At 38.0% G+C, this 21,304-nt stretch overlaps 1 protein-coding gene across 3 annotated transcripts in view; it reads left to right on the top strand.

Annotated features, from left to right (window-relative positions):
• Positions 1–20,916, top strand: part of nf2a (NF2, moesin-ezrin-radixin like (MERLIN) tumor suppressor a) — a 29,302-nt gene extending 8,386 nt beyond the window's left edge. For 2 of the 3 annotated variants that reach the window (XM_085476176.1, XM_085476175.1), the window contains 12 exons: positions 5,480–5,548; positions 5,984–6,066; positions 7,537–7,612; positions 8,185–8,319; positions 8,666–8,740; positions 8,888–9,001; positions 9,337–9,459; positions 9,715–9,932; positions 11,483–11,588; positions 12,953–13,071; positions 16,055–16,214; positions 19,687–19,805. In XM_085476176.1, the coding sequence (XP_085332302.1) occupies positions 5,480–5,548; positions 5,984–6,066; positions 7,537–7,612; positions 8,185–8,319; positions 8,666–8,740; positions 8,888–9,001; positions 9,337–9,459; positions 9,715–9,932; positions 11,483–11,588; positions 12,953–13,071; positions 16,055–16,214; positions 19,687–19,737 (1,329 nt within the window). In that variant the 3' untranslated portion in view covers positions 19,738–19,805. Of the gene's footprint in view, positions 1–5,479; positions 5,549–5,983; positions 6,067–7,536; positions 7,613–8,184; positions 8,320–8,665; positions 8,741–8,887; positions 9,002–9,336; positions 9,460–9,714; positions 9,933–11,482; positions 11,589–12,952; positions 13,072–16,054; positions 16,215–19,686 lie in introns of all 3 variants that reach the window. The other variant, XM_085476177.1, reaches the window with a different exon arrangement.
• The last annotated feature ends 388 nt before the right edge of the window (positions 20,917–21,304 follow it).

The following is a 21,304-nucleotide window of genomic DNA, read 5'->3' as shown; positions in this document are numbered from 1 at the left end:
ATGCATTCAAGAGGTTGATCCATAATATAATTTGTTGACGGAGTATCGTCATTAAACGGTGAACTTGATATCAAAGGAAAGCTCGCTTTGTTAACTGAGAGTAAATGTTAAATCTTATAAATATATAAACCTTTAGCTTTTTTTTTGCAGCTAACAAAACTATATTCTTGAAATTCCATAAGAAAATAAGCATAAATTAGTCTCTATTAAACTTTTTTTTAATGATAAAGACAACATTCCTCTTTGAACTTTGGGGATATCTACTGTTGGTTCCAATTGTACACAGTTGTACACGTTGGACTTTGTGTGTTCTATATGTTCTTTATTGTATCCATTTTCTAAACATCTTATCAGGGAACGACAGGGGCCTGAGTAATGGAAAAATGAGCTGGAAGGGAAAAATATTCCACATATTTTACATCTAAGTGAAAGATTCAAGTCTACGATTGTGGGAAAAATCAGAAGTCTTTAAATTGAAGACATGACCTTGGTGGGGATTTTTTTGACCATCTGATGATAAACCATGGACCAAGACCATGATAATTATTTTTTAGATAATAACTGATGAAAATAGCCCTGGAGATTTTTTGGTCATTTTCAGAATTTCATTAGGGAAGAGAAAACAGATAAGTTGCACAAAAAAGTAAGTACACCTCTACATTTTTTGGATCCATTAAAATTAACTTAGAGGGTTCAAACTAGATGCCAGTGACAACTTTTTGTTGTTGAAGTGTGGTATGTTTTCATGCCAGCATCTAAAGAACTCTATGATTGTGGAATCTTGTGAGTCTGGAATGAAAGTCATCTAAAAGACTTGTCTTGAATTGGTTGCCCCAATGTATTCAGCCCAAAAGTACCTGTTTAATGTCTGTAAGATCACCAAAATGTCCTCAATATCTGCAGGTAATTCTCACAGCTGCTGGCTGGTTTGAAAGTGCATGTGTATACAGCCAGAAAGAGATTGCAGAAATTTGACCTGCATGGGAGGCATGCCAGGAAAAAAGCCTTTTATGATGAAAATGGTTTGGGGTTGAGTCACTGCCTCAGGAATTGGGCAGCTTGCAGTCATTGATTCAGCTTTGAATTCTGCATCAAATCAGAACATACTTAAAGATAACGTGAGACCACATATCCAAAGCTGTTGTCAGAAACAGTGGGCAATTATTCAAAAATGACTTTAAGAAATGATATCTGGTGAAGGGAACAATCCTAGCTTATGTATTAAATCTTTCCACAGATATTAAAAGTATTCATATTTAACAGCGGTTGCCTGGTTTGAGTTTTCATGGTGACTTTGCACCCTTTGCAAAGTCAGTTTCAGTTTCTTCCTTCTGGATGAAGGTTTCTGGTCCCAAAATGTTGAACAACAAGGTTTAAGAACAGCTTTGTTCAGCAGCCATCACACAGATGAATAAATTATAGCTTTGTTACTTTGTGGATTACATGATGCTCAAAACTATTATTAGTTTTTAGTATTTTGTACTACGCTTATCTGTTGTCTGTTGTGTCTGTATTGAGAGTGTGCATGTGAGGATCGATGATTTACAACTGCAAACCAGACCTACCTACGGGTACAAATAAAGTAACCTGAACCTGAACCTTTTATTGGGAGATTACTGGAAAATTTCATTTTCTATGTGGTTGCGTTCATGTAAATACCCTCTATGTTTTGGTTCTGTATCTGATGCGATGCCTTTCCAAAACTTTCAGTAAAGCCAGCAGTGTCCATACTTTTTCAGCCTTTGTAGGTCTGCAGAAGTTTTACTGTGTCCTTTTTTATATCCTAAGCAAGTGCAGTGCTAGAAGGGAGTGTTGACATGGAATTTCAACAAGAAGCCACCCTGGAAAAATGTGCAGGCAGTCATTTTGGCACAGAGGGTATGTAGGGAATGAGACTGAATCACTCGGCCATTTGTAATACGTGTCGTGCTGAGTGGGGAGGGATATGAGAAGCTAAAAGGCATGAAAGACACAGGTGGGAATAGCTCTGTTTTACAGGTGGCTTTCACAAAACATGTACTAATATATATTTTTTGAAAATCCTGAGCCATAATCTACTTACTTTGTAGTTGTATCCCAGTCTGGGTTTTATGGGACAGATACAATGATTTCAAATATGTCGCTTTTTTCAGTTTAATTCTGGTTATTCAGTATTCATTGGAAGTTGTCAGCTTTGCCTTGAGAGTATTAAAATTCTACCTGTCCAAAGTGTTATAATGGGTAATCCTGCCACAGTCAGGTCATCTAGCATTAACATTTGTGACACTGAGGCAGGGAACTGTGGAAAAAATGATATAGACAACAAGCTGGTGAAACACATCAGGTTAATCCCCTTTTGCAGTCGTTCACTGTAGCAACAAGTAACTGGAAAAGCTTAGCTATAAAACCAGAAAGTATTTTTTATTTATTTGTCATTGTTGTTACTTATATTATTCCAACTGTAGTGCACATGGGTTAGGCTGAAGCATGTTTAAATATGATGACTTAAATGAACAAAGCCTTTCCCTGTTGGCTTCTTGCTTTTGCCAGACAGAGTGAGATTCAGCCCTTGTTGTTTCAGCCAGATAAACCCATTTTGTAAAGCTTTTATTGCACTTGTAGTAATGTAACAAGTTGTCTCTAATTTGAGTAACACTCTTCTTCTCTACCTGACTGTGCTCCATGTGTTTGGTAGGGTTTTACTCAGTGAGTGTAAACAGTTATACCAGGAAACATCAAGCTAATTTACTAATATGAGAGCAGTTTGAAGCGGTCTGACACAAGCGTGTTGATGTCATGAAATATTGCACTTGCGTGGTCGATATGTAATCTTATTTTGTTGCCAAGATAATTGCTGGGTGGCAAAAAGATGTGATCATAATGACTGCCTGGACTTAGGTAAATGAGTAATTTGAGCTAAATACTGAGGCCTACTTACTGTTACATGGTAATTAAAGTAAATGCAATGTTTAAGATTTTCTCCATCTCTTTGTGCAAGCATCTTAAAATTGCCATTTAGCACAGAAATGTCTGAGAATTGTTGAATCCATAGAACATTTCCTTTGCTGGTGTGAGAAAATCTGTATTTTTCATTTTTTATTGGTTTTCTTTACATGGAATAGTGTGATAAATTCCCTTCTTCTGTTGTATTTGGGGTTTATTGAATATAATGTCCATTAATTGGCCGTTGCAGACTGCGGAGCTGCTGTTGGCGGTCATCAGTTAAAGATATTGACAAAAAGCTATCTTGGACAGTCGATTACCACGGGTAGTTTGGAGTTGTTTTGAAATAATTGAAAGGTAAGTAATCAGAACGTATCTGAGAGCATTGTCACTGGCAAAATATCACCGTGTCTGTCACTGAGCTGAAGCCCAGTGGAGCCACAAAACCTTAATAAGTCTATATATCATCAATTATGAAGCAATTACAAACAAGCAGGTGTTGAACCTCGGGAGCAGAAGTGGGAAGATGGGAAACTGAAATAAAGGGATCTAATTAAATGGCCATTGGCTTCACCAGTCTGTTAGTCACTGCAGTGATGTTCAGGATTTGCAGGCATATTACATTTAGGTCTGTTAAATACTGTTTTCACGCTATTGTGCACAAAAATAATATAAAAATACCAATATTAAAGCTTTAATCACAACCAAACAAAGTATTTGTTAATTTTACTTTGTTATAGACAGACACATGGTCAGAAGATAGACACTTAAAGTGCAAAAGATCATTGCGTTGAAAATTGCATTTCAAAGCTCATGTCATTGTTTATGGATGTATTTTCTATTGAATGCAACATCAAAGTACATGGTTTTGGTTCTTCATTTCCCAGTTTCTTTGTTGTGTGTATTTTTCTGCTTTACTTATTAACTAAAGGTGACTCAGTTACATTTTCAATACAATACCAGTAATAGCAGTAAACAGTTTTTAGCAGCCTTAACTTTATATAGAATAAGATTCCAGAATCAGAGTAAGGAAATTAATTCGTTTTGTACAGCACCTGTTTTTCACCAAGGTATAACAAAAAGGTTCACTAGTTGTAATGGTTGAAATCTATGTGAAGAGATATACAGACACAATACTTAAAAACAGAGTTGTTCAGTCATCTTTCAGTTGATCAGACACTACTCAACCCAAGAAACGGAAAACTTCCAGAGAAGAAAACAGGGGACTGGAACACACTGATTAATTTAAAACCTTTAATTGTGTGATGGAAATGTTTTTACACTTTGCCTTCATCAGCGTCAACGTACACAAAGCCATGCAGCAAACAATTATAATCAAGCTAGAGCGGGTGTGCACTTGTCACTGGATATTTGGTTGAACAGGGTTTCAAAGGCTTGGAGTTTCACAGTCAGTCTCAAGTGGAAAACCCCAAGACAATGTCATAAATAAAAAACACCTTTCTGACTTATATTTACAATGATAACAGTCGAAATGTAAACATACATCAATTGTGGAAAATTAGAAGAAACGGGACAAATTCAATTTTTGATTTCTGCAGAGCCGCGAGGGTGTTTTTGTTTTCTTTTTCCCAGAACGTCTTCAGTGTACTGTTCACCAAGGTTCAGGAACTGCATAGGTGACTTTGATGGTTTCTCTCTTCAGTTTATGCACTTTAAGATGCCCTTAAAAGTAATTTTCTATAACGGTCTACCACAAAAGATGCAGCTCATCAGTGAGTTAGCATGATGGATTACAGATTCAGAAAACTGTTGAAGGGCAACTTTTAAATGGAGTTATATTTTCATATTAAAAACTGAGTGACTGGTAGTCACACAATAAAGAACTGTCTCGATGCGTGCTCAATCATCCAGGTAAGGAAATCTCAGAAAGTTGATTCGTGAAGTCACTTGGATGAGCGACAAAATGTTTCCCATTGAAAACGCTACGTCCAGATGAACAGAATCAACATTTTGGGACAGTAAAGTCTATTTGTTGCTTGGTGTAATTCCCAAAAATATAAACTATAGGATTAAAAATTGTTATCCTCATTACCAGACTCATCTTACATCAACCACAAAGTGCATAGTGCATATAGCAATGTACAGCTGTGCAGAAAAGAAAGTCAGTGTTCATATTAGCCTACTTTAAAAAATCTCCACTTTTCAGACTATAGCCGCATGTATAATTCACATCCTTCTACCTGTTTTACTGTAGCCCAGAGCAAATTCCCACAACTCCTCAGTTGGAGATGCCTAATCCATTTATATCTCTATTTAAACATGCATAATATAATTTGCACCCTAGATCTATGCTGATAAGTGATCTCAGTTGTCCAAGAGATATTTCTAATAACATCATTTACACTATCTCCCAATAGCTGGGCTCTGATATGTGCAGTGCATATGAATGACATTCATTGTCCAGGAAACCATTTTCTTAAAGGTGCTCTAGTTCTAACTTATGATCAGCTCCCAGGAGAGATATTGTCTTGGCTGTTATTGAATGAAAGGTGGATAGTGATTTTAACAATTGGGGCACTTTTGCTCTATTTTACAGTACGGAGATTATGACCCTGCTGTTCACAAGCCTGGCTTCTTGGCTGAGGAGGAACTGCTGCCAAAGAGGGTGAGTGATGGCCATTTACCGGCTGTGACAGAGAGGCTGATATTGTAACCGTTCACAAAAGCATAGCTGATATTGTTTTCACCTCGTGAGGCGGTGTGCGTGTGCGATCATGGCAAAATGTGGTCCTGGAGACACTTGATGTAGCAATGTATGTTTCTATGAATAGATGTTGTTAAATCAATAGGATTACAACAATTACAGTAATTTAAGGCTTTACAGGTGAGTAGTTGATCTCAAAATGAAGGCCAATTTACAGATAAGTGAACTGAAGTATCTGGTGTGATAGTTTACTCTCGATTGACATATTTGTTATATTATTGCATTATTAGCATTTTCCATCCATCCACCTTCTTCTGGTTATCCGAGGTCGGGTCACGTGGCCATTTTAATATGTGTTATATCCTCTGTATTTAAATCTGTTCCTCTCCATTTCAGGTGATTAACTTGTACCAGATGACTCCAGAAATGTGGGAGGAAAGGATCACAGCATGTTATGCGGAGCACAGGGGTAGGACTAGGTAAAAGCTGCCGCACTGAACTGGACTGCTGTGAAGTTCCACAGTCATCAGCACTATTTAAGTTTTGAGTTCACACGGGATGTGCCTAAAACTTGATACTGCAAGAAATGTTTTATGTAAAACTGGACTTGGCTTACATTGAAATGCAAAAAGGATTTCATAGCAGTTGTCTCTGAACTGAGGTTTTTTTGTATTTCAGCAGCATTACTAGATGGACTATTAAAAAATTCCATTAAATTAAAATTATTATTAATATTAATATTAAAAAGTCCATTAACTTATGAATTTACATCATTTAAGTGTAGCTAAACACCCTCTACATTCATAGGAAGCAAAATGAATGCAGCTATTTTAATAGTAAATACTGCACTGTATATAGGTATTGCATTGCCCTAATTGCTGTAGTGAACCTAAAATGACAGGAGAATGAAAATCTATTTTTGTGCCATTGCACTTTGCTCCACCGCTAAACTGAGCTAAGCTGAAAATGATTAGGGAGCAAGTGTGAGGGATGTGGAGTGTCTTACAACTCTGTGGGTGGTGAGTTCAATGCTGGACAGTGATTTCTAAAAGCCATAAACCTCAGCACTTGGAAAAGTAATAACTGAGTCACTGGTACTGATCAATAACCCTCTCAACCCAATCAGTGGGAGGGAAGCTGGTGGTCCTCACCCAGCACGATGTCGTCCTGGAGACCCTTGCTATAGCCGGAACTCCCACTAAAGCAATTGCTTTGGTTGATTTGGCATGTATTTCTATTTCTTTAAAAACTCAGTACAGCCGTGAAGTTAGTGCATAAACACATCAAAGCAATTGACATGTTATGTGCTTCTACATGTTTTTCCATAAATCAAGCTCTCCCATATTATTTTTTCAGATCCTCAGTGTCCAACCTAGTTAAAATTTGTTTACTTGGCATAATTCTCTCTTTCCTGTTAAAACTTTGATGAAGCTTAAATCATCAATTTCCCAACCACCCATATCATGCAGCACACTATTAAAAGTTTAGGGCTAAGTCTGTCCTAATTTTTGCTCAGCCATCAAAGTATGCTAATGTTCTTTTTTTTTTTTTTTTTTTGCTAAGTTGACCCTGACTTGCTAACAGCACTGTAGAAAGAAAGGGAGAAGAGTTTTGTGCATTTGTTTTCTCTCCTGCAGTATTTAGAGTCTTGGAGGCATCGGAATAAGTCTCGTTTGCCATCAAGCATGACCTCTTAAGCCTGTTAGGGAATTATAGTTGTGTTTTGTGTCAGCACTGTGGTTATGTTTTCACCCTCGCAAGAGCTGCGTGGCAGAGTTTTTATAGATCACACAAACACGACAGATGCCACACACGAAAGCAGAAGAAACAAGGTCTGATCTCCTGTTTCGCTCTACTTCTGCACCTCCTCTCCTCCCACCCTCTGTCTTTCTCTTCTCTTTCCTCTGGATCCCTCTCAATCGTTTTCTCTCTTTCTGTCTTTGAACTAGGGATGAAGCTGAGATGGAGTATTTAAAAATAGCTCAGGACCTGGACATGTATGGCGTGAATTACTTTTTAATCAGGGTGAGTCAATGCTGCTTCGCTCCATCATCGCAAAAGCAGGTGATATAAGGGATTTGGAGGTGTGTCAGTTTCACCATGTTGCTATTAATTAAAGAATAGCCTGACTTAACTGATTGCCTTTTGATTCTATTAGTTATATTTTAAGAAATAGGTATATTTTAGGTTAAATATAGTGCTATTTAGCTCTGTATTTTCTAGGTGAGTCATCACAAAAACAACCCTGTAACACAAAGTAATCCACTGGTGGTGGCTATGGCCTTTATCAGTGTGTTCACTAAAAGCCAAGACATTTTGAAGTATCAACAAAAAGTAAAACCCGACTTAAGTAAATAGTTTTCAAGCATTCCTTTTCAGATTAACAAACACAGACTGCATATATACACCTAGCAATTGGCATTGTTTATCACAAATCTAGCAAAAGGTTTTGGCAAGCAGGAGCATCACAAAGCCACTACTGTTTAATGCAGGTACAAATAAATGGTGGCCGGAAGGGTGGTTTCACAGCTGCTTGCCAGTGGCCCTGAACAGCTGGGTAATAAAAAAGCTTTGTTTATTCTGCTGATATGCTTCAGAATAAAAAGGGAACAGATCTTCTCCTGGGAGTAGATGCCCTGGGGCTGCACATATACGAGCCAGACAACAAGCTGACACCCAAGTGCTCCTTTCCTTGGAATGAGATTCGCAATATCTCATACAGCGACAAAGAGGTGGGGAAATCTGCAGTTTAACGTCTTGATATATATTATTTGGACAAAAGAGAAGGTAATTGAAGTCATGGGAGTATAGGAGTGAGAGCTACCACTGTTCAGTGTCGGTTTTCAATCTTTTAATGAATTATGTTAAGCTTACGTTATCTAAGTTTATAATTGATAATACATTACAATAAAAAACATCAGTTAAAATAGGAGAAAAAAAACAATTCCCTGTTGTGTTTCTATGGATTCCAAAGAAACTGTCTTACAGAACAGGTGTGTTTTTTTTATTTTGTCATTTGACGATACATAATTATTATTGATGTTTGATAATACATCTTCTTGTTTCTTCAATGTTTAGTTTACAATCAAACCTCTGGATAAGAAAGCCAACGTTTTCAAGTTCAACTCTTCACGGCTAAGAGTCAACAAGCTGGTGAGTTGAGCTGAGATTCAAGTTGTTTTGACCATGATTAGTAAGTACTGCTTTTCATCAAAACACTTGAGTAGGCTGAAAAACATAAAGACAAATACTAGTAGTTAGTGGGAAATTAGAGTTTTGTAAACCATTTCTGTTATGTAGATCCTCCAGCTATGCATTGGGAACCACGACCTGTTTATGCGCCGGCGGCGGGTGGACTCGCTTGAAGTACAGCAGATGAAGGCTCAGGCCAGAGAAGAGAGGGCAAGAAAACAGGTACCGGTAATAGAAAAGCACAGAAACAGAAGAATGGGTTGAACTTGTTTCCAAATTTCTAGTCAAATACAAACACAAATTTGAACCTGATTTCTCTCTAATAAAAATGGCGTGGTCACACCATGTCATCACATAGTTTTTGCTGCTTTGGTGTTTTCAGTAAAGCTTTGTCACATTGTCTTTTTGTGCATCATCTTTTCCACTTCAGTTACCTTTCCACCTTTATGTTAACAGATCTTTTTTTTAATCTGTCTTCTTACCCGTTTCCATTTGTCCCCCACCATGTAATCTTATGTTTTACCACACTGCTAAATATATATATATGTATAATTCAGGTAGAAAGACAACGTCTGCAAAGGGAGAAACAGCTGCGGGAGGAGGCGGAGAGAGCCAGGGACGAATTGAAAAGGAGACTAATTCAGCTGCAGGATGAAGCTCACATGGCCAATGAGGCACTGGTAAGATTGAGTTGGTTCGATCGTTCTGGAGTTTACCATTGTGTTGATGGCTGTGACACATGCAGTATATGCCAGATTTAAAACAAAATAATTTTCTCTCAACATCAACAATATCTACAGGTAATTTCCTCCGAGTGTACATGCATGTACCTCCCGTTACAGTTTTTTCTTGGACATATCTTCTCTCTGTTTTTAACTTATCTTGTCCTCTGTGTGTGTTTGCCCTTTCGTCCTGCGCTTCCTTCTTCTCTCCAGCTGCGTTCGGAGCAGACGGCGGACCTGCTGGCTGAAAAGGCCCAGATCGCAGAGGAGGAGGCCAAGCTGCTGGCCCAGAAAGCCGCCGAGGCTGAGACAGAGATGCAGCGTATCAAAGTGACTGCCATCCGTGGCCAGGAAGAGCGGCGACTCATGGAACAGAAGATGCTGGAGGCAAAGATGGTAGCCCTCAAGATGGCCGAGGAGTCCGAAAGGAGGTGGGGAGAAGAAGAAGGAGGACTGGGTGGATAAATGTAGAGTGTGTCCTGCTGTGGAGACTATACAGTGTATTTGTTTAGCTTTGTGGCTTTGGCTCAATAAGCAGCATTTCACTCAAATCCTCTCTCTTTGTATCCACATCAGACATTTGCACACAGTACATAATTTTCAGATATAAATAACTTATTCCCACATCTCACTAACCTCCCAAGAGATGTTTTTCCTTATTGCCAGCTGCAACAGCAAGGATTGTATTGTTGTCACTTTGCAAGCCTGTTTGTCTGTGGTTGTGTGTGTGTGTGTGTGTGTGTGTGTGTGTGTGTGTGGTTGTGTGTGTGTGTGTGTGTGTGCACGTGCATATGGTGTATATGTCATTATAGTAAACAGTAAACAGTGTTCCTTGAGGCACCTGTTGTGTCGCAGAAACAACCAAAAGGGCGGTTTTGAGTGCTTTGTTAGGTCTTCATATACCTGTCTGTTTGTGGAAAGAAATGATCAAGATCATGGCTACACTAATTTGCATTCACAGTCATAAATCCTTTTTTAAAATTTCTAGTTGGAATAACAATGAAGTCCTGAGTGGCCCAGGAGCACATCAAAAAATAAGAACTTAAAACTTGTTTAAAATTTTAATTTCAAAGGCATTTTTTTCTGCACTGCAGCTTGAGTCACTCTGTTGCACTACTTTGGTCTGAGGCACGTCATCTGAACTAGAAGCACTAATATTTGTGCTAGTTAACGGATAGTAGCAATACCAAGTGATGGTGGTAGTCCCTGTCAAAGAGTCTCTTTTATAACACCGTAGTACTTGTAAGTTCTACAATACTAAAAGTGTATTTTTTGATCTGGGTTTATCTCTTCCTTGCAAAGCAATTTTGACATTTTCTTTTTTAAACTTCCCGAAGTAGATAAAATCAATCAAGTACACCGTGCGCTCTTGACTTTTCTTATTTCGGTAGCAGTCAGATGGATATAAAGAGAGTGGGACTTGACTGAGTGGTTTTATAAAACTTAATAGATGCCGATCAATTCATTTCCATACAAAAACAATATACATACTAAGAATATCACTTTACAGCCTCTACTTCACAGTTTATTAGGCAATCATTTCAAATGGATACCATTAACCACTTCTCAGTAACTGGAATTTTTGGATGAGCACTTTTCTGCAACAGAGAAAATTTAAACCTGTGGTACTCAACATGTAAATGACTCTGTCCACTCAAACCCTCGAGGCACGTAGCTCCCCCACAACTGCTGAATGTTCAGGAACACAATCAAAAGAAATGTAATCTCTCGCATGTAACACTTTTATATCTTTGTGCGGATACTCGATGGTGAAATAATGGAGTCGGGAATGATTGTCTTCTGGGGTCATACATCAATCATCTACGTAATAACAAAGTGACATTCCAGGTTCACTGAGTACCAATGTACCAATTATGTAAGATAATTTTTGGATTTGGTTTAGATAATTCTGTTTCCTTGGAAGGACTGGGAGGTGAACGAAAGAATAAAGTATCAATCTCTCTGTCTGTTTATACCTCAGGGCCAAGGAGGCTGAGCAGCTGAAACAGGACCTGCTGGAAGCCAGGGATTCTGAGCGCAGAGCAAAAAACAAGCTGCTGGAGATTACCAGCAAGGCTGTCTATGTGGTAACTGACCCAAGGCACACACACAGGCTTGATCTTCACATATTCTTCAAACGCATAGGTAGATAACGTAATTCATGCAGTACATAGTATCTGAAAAGGTCAGATATGAGTGTTCACGATCAAACAGGGAGGCTGAAACTATTCACAATCTGTTTTCAGAAATACATCAGTAAGCCAATAATCAAGTAAAATGACCATATATTTTCTCATATTACCGAATCAGTTATACCATTTTACCTTTTGATCTGTGTACAGAGGATCAGAAAAGATAAAAGATATGCCCTTCATGACATCCTAAAGCACAAAATGATGTCACAAACCCCAACACACTTTTCCTACATGCATGCAAAACCAAAAAAAGCAGCATAATCATACATTATTGAGAATTTAAAGGAATGTCTGCTTAAAAATAACCAATACACCATTCATTGCATCTCTGTGTTTATAAAGATCACTCTAAATGTAATATACTTTTTTGTAATTTATATTTCTAAAGATTATGTTTCCTCCATAGTTCTTTGATATACTTTATGTATAATTTCCTAAAAGATTATCCATAAAAAATAACAAGTGACACAGAGAGAAAATATCTTCTGTGGAAAACCATCAACAAATGGTGGTGCAGGTGCACATGCAGTGTAGTTTCACAGAATGATAATGTATCCCCATCTGGAAAATTGTGTGTTGTGGGTCTTAAATATGACATGAGCATATAGGGTTACCAGTTTTATCTGGACTCCTTAAAACACACATGTTCACACACTGACACATGCAATTGTTTTCATACAAAGCCAAACAGAACAGGAGATACTTGCAAAAGACCAGGCACCACATCAGGCAGCCTACACAAGGGCTTTCAGCATGTTAAAAACCCACACATTCCACATTCATTAGCCTGTGCGCGCGCACACACACACACACACACACACACACACACACACACACACACACACACACACACACACACACAGATACTGGTGATTGATATAATATGAATGAGGATCCTAAAGAAATATATAAAGACATACTAGTGCACTTACACATTACACAATTTACATTTTGGTGTATTAGGTTGTGACATATGCATTTCAAAAAATTTAATCAAACCCTAAAAGCACATTTTTATCAGCTCATGTGCCCTTCTTCACTTTGTCTGTTACTATTGTGTCCTTGTGTCATATTTTCACACATTGTTGCTCATACACTCTGCAAAAACCACATATTTTTATTCTGTCTTGCTCGCTTTTGTTTCTCTTTCTATCATTTTTATGTCTGAAAGTAATGCCTTTTTTCCCCTATTTGTAATTTAAGATTACTGTCACTTCATAAACCTCTACCTCATTGTTTTTTTTTTCCAATCCTAGTCCCCAGGACTGGCACCTGACAGCATGCCTCAAGATGTCAGCTTCAGTAGAGAAAACCTCAGTTTTGACTTTAAAGATACTGACATGAAACGTCTATCCATGGAGATCGAGAAGGAGAAGTAAGTAGCCAATTCTGTGCTGATCCTACTTATTATTTTGACTTAAAACTGCACCTTCTCACTTTCTGGTTGTGTGGCTCCACCTATTTGCAGTTGTCATTGGAAGGAATTAATCAGTTGAAAAGAAATACATATTTTAAGTGCTTTTGAATAACCTCAGAATATGCTTGAGAAAGATTTAAATTGGTCCAGGAGCACCATCATTTTAAATATGCACATTTTAATTCAGGGCTCTGGTGAATATTTGACCCCTCAGCATTAACTGAAGTTGTTCTGCTGCCCGTATTTGGCCATTTTATTTCAGTAGTTCTTGTAGGTCACTGTTTGCAGACAGGAAAAAGTACATTTTGACAAGTGTGACCCTGACTGTACGGTTGGGTAAATTACCTGGGTCTTAGTTGTCATCTAATTGGGTAATTAGTTGTTTGTTTTTTTTTCAAAGAGTAGGATTGCAGGGCAGCAGCTAGCTGGTAATTTTTCACAAAACCAGAAAACTGCAGCGGAGTTGAGAGACACATGCTGTAAAATAGCTGATTGATTTTTGTTGTTTTTCATTTAAGTATTTCTGGTAGCTAAAATAATAATTAAAAAAACAAACACTTGTATACATGTAAAAGTGAAATATTTGAACAACAGGGTGAGAGTAATGTACTAAAAAAATTATTACAGTGTAAATTCAGGTTTTTACGAATGTGTTTCTCTCTAAAATAGCAATTCAGGTCAGTGAGAGGCAACTGATTTATCCAGAAGAGAACTGCATTATGATGAACTTGTCCACTGTACAAACCTGAAACCTATGTGTAATAGCTGACCTGTACGATGTGTAGAGCACAAAAAATTTGTTACAGTCAAATGACAGGTCATCGATTTATTAATGGAGATACTTTTAATGTGCCTCATGCAGAAATGCATGTGCTGCTCTTATTTTTTCTGCAGGAATAGTGGGTCTCTGGGTACGTAGTAATTTAATCTTACACACTAACTCAGGTCCCATTAATATCTGCGTTTTGATAGACATTTCAATATGGTATTAAATTGCCCTGATAGAAGTAAAAAAAAAAAAGAAAGAAAGAAAGAAAATGAAGGAAGAAGAGAAAAAAATGAGAATGTACATGAAGTCAGGATGTGTGTGAACCACTTTGCAAAACCCATGCAGAGATTTTTTTGTGTTCCAATGTCTGTGTAGAAATGTGTCTAAAAGCTAAAACACTGAAGAATGTAAACACGCATGCATGTATACTTTTTGTATCGGGGGGTTCTCCTCCCTCCCTCTGACATTACATGTTAAGTTCAGTTCAGTTCTGCTCTGTTTCATTAAAATACCAGTGTTATTGATTGGAACAGAAATACAGAAATGTACAATTTCTAGGAAACAATGTGTTGCAAATCTTATTCATGTAATGCATAATTCATTTAAATAAGTTGCTCCACAAATGTTGCATTCTGAAAAGTAAACTCATGTAAATACATATGCACAAAAATTCTCCTTTCCACACATCTCAGTTCTTTAGTAAGTACAGACAGTAGCATTTTAACAATGGTACACACTGCTAGTAAGTCTGGTTTGTTGTGCCTGATGTGTGTGTTTTCAGCAGTTTCACCATTACTATAGTGTGCTAAAGTAGCAAGTGATAAAAATTATTTATTACATTTTTCCAGCTCATTTTCCCCCTCTGCATTCACACGCATACCCAGCTCCACTTGATTAAAATTTCTCCACATTGTTGCCAACTTTATTACAATAAGAAGAGATCATTTAAAATGACTGAACATGATTTATTGAAGAAGAGAGTTTGAGTTTCTATTTGACTATTAGACTTCAATGAAGCTACATAGCAGAGCAGAGTGTGGCAATGGTAGGAAGTAGGACAGGACCCCCCGGAGTCCACATGTTTATGGTGGCAGAGATGAAGCAGGTGGAAGCCGAGATGGGAAGGACGTGGGTTGCAGGAAAGAGAGTCGGAGAGTTAGAATGACAGAGGAGCAGTGAGGTTTAAAGCACACAGAACACAAGCTGATTGGCTGACAGGAAGAAAGAAGAATAAAAATTGGTGATAGAAATGAGCGATGATGACAAAATTCAGTTTGAAAGTGTGGGAAAGAGGAAGTCATGGACAGGATAGACTAGCAGCACAGACTCCCAAGAATGCAGGCAAATGTGGGAATACAGATCTTCCTTATTGAACTTGCACATAAGATAAGATAAGATAAGATAAGATAAGATAAGATAAGATAACCTTTTTTAAGCTTCTTTTAGTGATTTTTTTCAAAGCGCCCATTTTTTAATGCCCAAAAAGTTACACACTTTTTTCTCCCAGCAGCACATTCAGCTCATCACTTGGCAGCAGAATGAGCTGCACATGCAAACGTACTAGATCTTTGAAGATATAATAATTTTTAAATGCGAATATAGCTGAAATCAAAGGTTAGCTATTGCCTTTAGCTTATCTACGTAGCGATGTTGTCAGATTACATCACAGTGGGAAAATAAGGATTTTATCAAAACATCAACTTGGTCAACAGTCACTGTTTCATGCTCATTCTATTGTCTGATACCAGAAACTGAAAATTATGTGATGAAAACAGCCTTCTTGGGTATTATATGCAAGGACAGAAGGACAGCTGACACAGTGATGTCATGGATATGCTAATTACCGCGAGATGTCACTGTGGCAGGCTTTAGCTACTTCCTACAGACTGCTGGCAGTACATTTTCAAATGGAAAAGGACATTCTGTCTTTATCTTTAGTTAAACAGAATTTATATCAAAACTTGAATCCACATATTCTGTCTTTTTGTACGATGTCATATTATAGTGTTATACCGCTTTTAAAGCCAAACTTTTAATGTGTCCTTTGGCCTATTTGATATGAAATCATATGGTGTAATTCTGGACTTAATTTAACCTTATTGTCACTGTGTTTATTTTTAATGACCATGGAAATAATGGCTGTTTCTCAACTGGCAATTTGTTCATGCATAGGGTTGAGTACATGGAGAAGAGCAAGCACCTGCAGGAACAGCTGAATGAGCTGAAGACGGAAATTGAAAGTCTGAAGCTGAAAGAGAGGGAGACTTCTCTAGACATCATTCACAATCAGAACACAGAACAGGGGACCAGCAAGCACAGTAACTTTAAAAAGGTAACTCCCAGCTCAGCTGCCACATAAACATACACAGTCCTTAAAAAATAAGATGTTTCCCAGTAACCTTGGCTTGTCTGTCCATATTTGTGTTCACACAGAAATAGTTTTCAATAGGCCTTCAGATCCAAAACAGAAATCTGATTACCTCTGCTGTTTACCTCGAGGTTATATATTGGAAAAACGAATAATCAGATATTACACTACATAAATAAACACCCACACATCTGACAAAAAAAACCATCTTTCTGAATTTTGAAAGTAAAATTTCAAGATGTCAGTGGGTGCATGGGCACTAGCAGTGCAGTTGCAGAGGAGAAGAGATAAGAAAGTGTGAGTAAAGCTGTCTCAGCAGCTACTACTATTTCAAGCTAATCTGACTTTAGTTTTAGGGGGAGGCAAACTGCTACTGATGCCAGGTACATGTGATCATTATTTTAATTAAAAACAGCAAATCTTGAAGCATAAAGTGGTTCTGGAAGTGAAGCAAATGCATTGGATATTTTTCTCATGGTTAATGAATATAAATGAGCACTAAAACATCTAATGAAGTGAGAAACACATCACTACATTTACAGTTATTTAAGCCATTCAACTGCTATCCAATGAGCTTACATGAGCCACATTTACAGTATTATGAAGTTTAAATAAACTCTGAATACTTCCTGGATGGCCCCCTCCTATTGTAGCGACAACAACTGTATATAAAAGATGGACTTAGCAACCAGGTCTAAAAAAATAAAGCTGTTGTTTCTAGTAGCAGGGCAACGACTATATGTGCAAAAACAAGTATTCATGAATTTATGGTCTCAGTCACTCAAGTCTTATTGAGCCATTTTGTAAATTATGGTGCTCATTTGAGTCAAAAAGAAGGTTAAAGCAGGGTAAGCTACAGGGGTTATGTTTGTGATTGACAGGCAGCCATGAGCATGCAGTGCGATGTATTTCCAAATCATATATACCTGTTGCTGTGACACATCTGGTTCCAAAGACAAAAAATGCACCAGATAAAGAGGTCAGCTCAAGGCTTCACGTTGGAACAACAGGTGACGCCACAGTAGCCTACTTGTGTCCATCTTTTAGGTACAGTCTTTGTGAAAATCTGTGCGTTTGCATTCATCTTATAGCAACTCCATTAGTATTAGCGATTTCATCTCACCCAGTCTCTGGTTTAGTAATGATATAAAAACAGTAGATGTGACAGGCTCTTGGCCTGTGGGATATTTCATAATTGATTGGTCAAAGTCAGCAGCATTGTTATAAAAAGATTATATTTCCGCTGTCCTCTGATGAACTGGCAGATTAGACTTGTTCTCCTTTATCCTACCACTCCAGTATCTCTCTAATTTAAATAAAAGTATCAAATAAAAATTTGGGTTGTTCACAGCACATTGTGTAACAAAAGAGCCCACCCTCCTTCGTTTTGTCTCTGAGTGTAAAATACGCTTGTTAGGGGGAGCACTAATTGATTTTTGCTTGGTGATTAGTCATTTGGATTGATGGGGGCACCTCTGACATGCAAGTGGAAAAGGAGCTGAGTTAAAAGTGTTGCTTTAATTGAACCAGAGGCATTGGCATTTATCTTGTTAGTGAGGGAAGGGGCCAGGCCTCGTGGCATTGCAGGGGGAAGGGAAAAGAAATCAAGAGTGAGGAAGCTAAGTCGGCTTTGCTAAAAGAGGTGAGAAGTTTAGGGAAGGCGGGGGGCGCACTAAAAAGGAAGAGGAGTTTGAAGGAGGCTGAGTCATGGATAAGTTCCAAGAATGCACTGTGAAGTTAGTGACCAGGGGGTGGTTGGGGTGAGGAGGAGACGGTGGGAAAAGAAGAGCAGAGGGAATGTGGAACGAAGCACAGATCACTGAGCCCAAAGCATCAGGACCAGCTGCAACCCCGGGCAAAGTTTTCTCCTCCCAGACTCACTCTCCCCCTTTGGATGATTAATGAACGTTCCTTTGACACGGCACAGTGCCTTTGCACTTCATCCAGGCCACAGTTTCTGTTTTGTTAGCACCAGGGCTTACAGAGAGCTCATTCTCTGTAAATAAGTCTCAATACAAGAGCTTTAGAGATTCTGTGTGAAGTTTAAGAGAGGCAGTGCTTTTTTTATGCTATATGTGGCAGTCCATTCAGACCGTATGAAGTGGCAGACAAAGGAGGTTAGCTATTGTACAAAAGCATTTCTTTTCTGGAAATATCTTGCTGCTGTGTCTTTCATAGCACTAATACCTGGAACATCGAGGAAAGGGTTTTTGCTCTTTCTAAAGTGGAGTTTGTGACCAGTGTGGAGAAAAATGCTCGAGAGTTAGATACAGATAAGCATGCGGTCAGACTTTAACACACACAAATATAGCTCAGGCTTTCTGTCAGCAGGGACACTAGAAGGTGATCAGTAAACATAACACTGCTAATCCATCCCTTCCCACACATTATCTGTTTGGATTTGCTTAAGTCCCTCAATCAGCACATTCCCCAGAAAAAACTGGATTTCCTGAACTGTCCTCCTTCATCCCCCGTGTAATATTGACTTTGGCAGTCGGTTTAATTCCCTTTGCCCTGCAGATGTTAAAAAGAGAAACTAGTTTGCCCAGCCAATTTGCCTTGGTGCGGTCTTATGCAGTATTAGATAAGTCAACGGTTAGCTTCACCTGAATGGTTAAAGCACAGCCAGTGACCCGAATTAATCCATCACCAGCTCATTTAAACCTGGAGAGAAAGACAATTAACAGTTTTTTCTCTGACTGGCATTGATCTCCCACTTCTCTCCTCATCTGTTTGATTGTCTGTAGCAGAGAGCTGGAAAACCTGCAAAGTTGTGTTGTACCCTGATTGAGTTGTAAACCTTAATAGAGGCAGATTTTCTTTCAGTTTCTGGATATTATAATCTATGTAGGGTGTATCAACAACATTGCATGCCTTTACACCATCAGAGATTCATTACAATCAGAATAACCTTCGGGGTATATTTGCAGTAAACACGCCAAAGAATCTCCAATTATCCTCTTCTTGTGATCATTTAGTCTTTTGATTAGTCAAGGGAAACAAGTCAGATTATGTGTTTGGCTTTTCTAGTGTCTAATTAAAAGTGCTTCATCAGAGAAATAATTGGATTACACATGCATGTGTGTACATTCAGAATTACAGCTACCTGCTAACCAATTTTTTGTCAAATCACATTTCTTATTGTGTCAGTATGTATAAGCATGCTGACCATCTGCACGCTGCACTCTTTTTATGGTGTCTTGGTTGAAAGTCAGGGTCTTGCACACACTGTGTGTATTGGGAATAGACAGAAGGATTAGATCAGGCAAAAAGGCTAAGGGAAAGGCCAGGCGATGACTTTCATGATCAGAATCTCCAATAAAGATTTCTGTCTTTTTACTTATTTTGATTGCTTGCCAGAATACTCCTCCTCTTGTGTTTATTTTTACCCCTCATATAAAACCTCACCACACCTTTGTTATTGATTCTTACACAGCTTACACTACAGAGCACCAAGTCCAGGGTTGCCTTCTTTGAGGAACTTTAAACAACAGAGCTGCAGAGATGAGGATGAACAACTGCCAAGAACCTCTTCTATATGCACTCCTGGTCAGTTGAAAAGACAGATCACCCTGCAAGGCTTTATGGTTTTCTTCCTCCTAAAAAACACTGTGGACAAAAAGACAAAACAAAAAAATGCCCACTGCCTTAATCTGCACCAAATCTTCGTGCCTTGCGTATGCACAAACAAGAATGCATGCCTGTTCCTGCACTAAATCTTAAATTCATTCTTAAAATGAGTGCTTGTTTACAGTGAGAGTGTGTTTCATACAGCACAAGCTCCAGGAATGTTTTGAAGTGAACTTGTGTGTGGGATTTGTTATTGTCAGAGAATAAGCATTGACAGTGAAAAAGGGAGTGAAACTGCACTGTTCCTTTTCGACTCTGAGTCTGATGTGGTTCTATTTGTGGTGCTTAAATTGGTTATTATATCTTGCCCAGCTCTGTATTGTCCGATTGCAGAGCTGTTTCACAATTCAAGAAGAAATTAACGTGAACAGATCTGAGCAAGAGAGGTGATGATTACATATCGATCCCACTTTGAAGCAAATGTTTAATATTTAGTGTTGTAAACAACAACTGATCTTAAACTTCCCGCTGCTTCAACACTGACCATTTGTTATAGTCAACTTTACTGATAATCCCAATGGATTCCGCCGTTGAAATTGAATGTTTGACCATTAAATACTGGTCATTTAGGGAGCCATTTTAATTTTATTGTTTGTGGTTTCTTTTTCTCAACACTAAAATGTATCTTTATAACCAGGAATTTGCCTTAGCTGTGTTGTGTGAGCAGTGTTTGTCTCAGAAAGCATGTCCATGTGTTAATCATGAGGCCTTAATACCTACATATATGTATTGTATACATAGAGATGTCACGCTACATATCTCTAGCTGCCTTGCGCATATAGTTATTGTGTCCTTACATAATGCACCGGGTGCACTGTGTTATACTCTTGAAAATGAGGAAATGGTCATTTTTACTAGGTGGTTCTTGGAATTTAAACTGGATCAAGGAAGTGTAATACCTTAGATGTGAGCTTTTGTCACATCTGAGATCCATCTCAGCTTTTTTATTGTATTTTCTGTTTTTTGTTTTTTTTGTTTTTACTTTTTTGTGACCACAACCACTTTTTTAAAAACATAAATTAGCATCTATTTTGAATTAATGTGTCTTTTTGAATTAATGTGTTCTTTCCCACTGAAAGCAATTTATTCTGGAGAATTATAATGTGATATATATATATATATATATATATACATACATACATACATATATATATACACCTACCTTCTGACTGCATTTAGCAAGGATAATAAGCAGTATTTAATGAAACTGTGGGTGAAGTTACAGTATCTATTTTACGTATCCATACATTTTCATAAAAACATGAGATTTGTAAGTTTTGCATATCAAATAAAAGTATATCAGGTATGATTTTTGTGTGTGTTGTGAATTTCTTTTCACATCAAACGACTTTTTCTTATTATGGCAGACTTTGATGAATGTCAGCTTTGATATGGCTGGTGCACCCAGATGATTTTCACTTAAC

Source organism: Copadichromis virginalis, linkage group LG12, assembly GCF_057382275.1.
Source record: "Copadichromis virginalis isolate Kocher_CV1m ecotype Utaka linkage group LG12, C_Virginalis_male_GT1.1, whole genome shotgun sequence".
Lineage (NCBI taxonomy): Eukaryota > Metazoa > Chordata > Actinopteri > Cichliformes > Cichlidae > Copadichromis > Copadichromis virginalis.
Note: the sequence above shows the minus strand (reverse complement) of the source record. Positions and strands in the feature narration are given on the sequence as shown.